This window comes from Orycteropus afer, unplaced genomic scaffold (genome assembly GCF_000298275.1).
Source record: "Orycteropus afer afer isolate SDZICR_OR568_19922 unplaced genomic scaffold, OryAfe1.0 scaffold00018, whole genome shotgun sequence".
NCBI classification, from domain to species: Eukaryota; Metazoa; Chordata; class Mammalia; order Tubulidentata; family Orycteropodidae; genus Orycteropus; species Orycteropus afer.
This window is the reverse complement of record NW_006921605.1, coordinates 1070481-1070848: the sequence shown is the minus strand read 5'-3', so window position 1 is coordinate 1070848 and position 368 is coordinate 1070481. Positions and strand designations below refer to the sequence as shown.

At 70.9% G+C, this 368-nt stretch overlaps 1 protein-coding gene across 1 annotated transcript in view; it reads right to left on the bottom strand.

Moving 5' to 3' along the window:
* Positions 1-89, bottom strand: part of CSNK1D (casein kinase 1 delta) — a 32297-nt gene extending 32208 nt beyond the window's left edge. Inside the window, exon 1 of the mRNA XM_007959556.2 lies at positions 14-89. Coding sequence (XP_007957747.1) covers positions 14-89 — 76 coding nt within the window. The remainder of the gene's footprint in view (positions 1-13) is intronic.
* Between the last annotated feature and the right edge of the window lie 279 nt (positions 90-368).

Below are 368 nucleotides of genomic sequence, written 5' to 3'. Positions count from 1 at the left end.
GCCGCAGCCTCACCGAGATAGATGTCTCCGAAGGAGCCGCTGCCGATCTTCCGGCCCAGCCGGTACCTGTTCCCGACTCTCAGTTCCATGGCGGTGGCCCAGCTCGCTCCTGTTCTACCAGCCGCTCCCTGGGTCTGAACTCCGGGGAGGCGGCGCCGCTGCTGCCGCTACTGCGGGTCCGGCTGCCGGCTCCGCCCCCCTCACGGCCCCGCTTTCACCATCGCTTTTCGGCCGCCCCGCCGCTCCCAGCGCCTCAATACGGGGCGGATGGGACAGTCCGAGCGCCGCCGCCCCTGCTCCGGCCGCTGCCGGGCCCTCTCACTCTCTCCCCGCCGCGGATGGACTCGGATCTTCCGGGCCTAAATTCC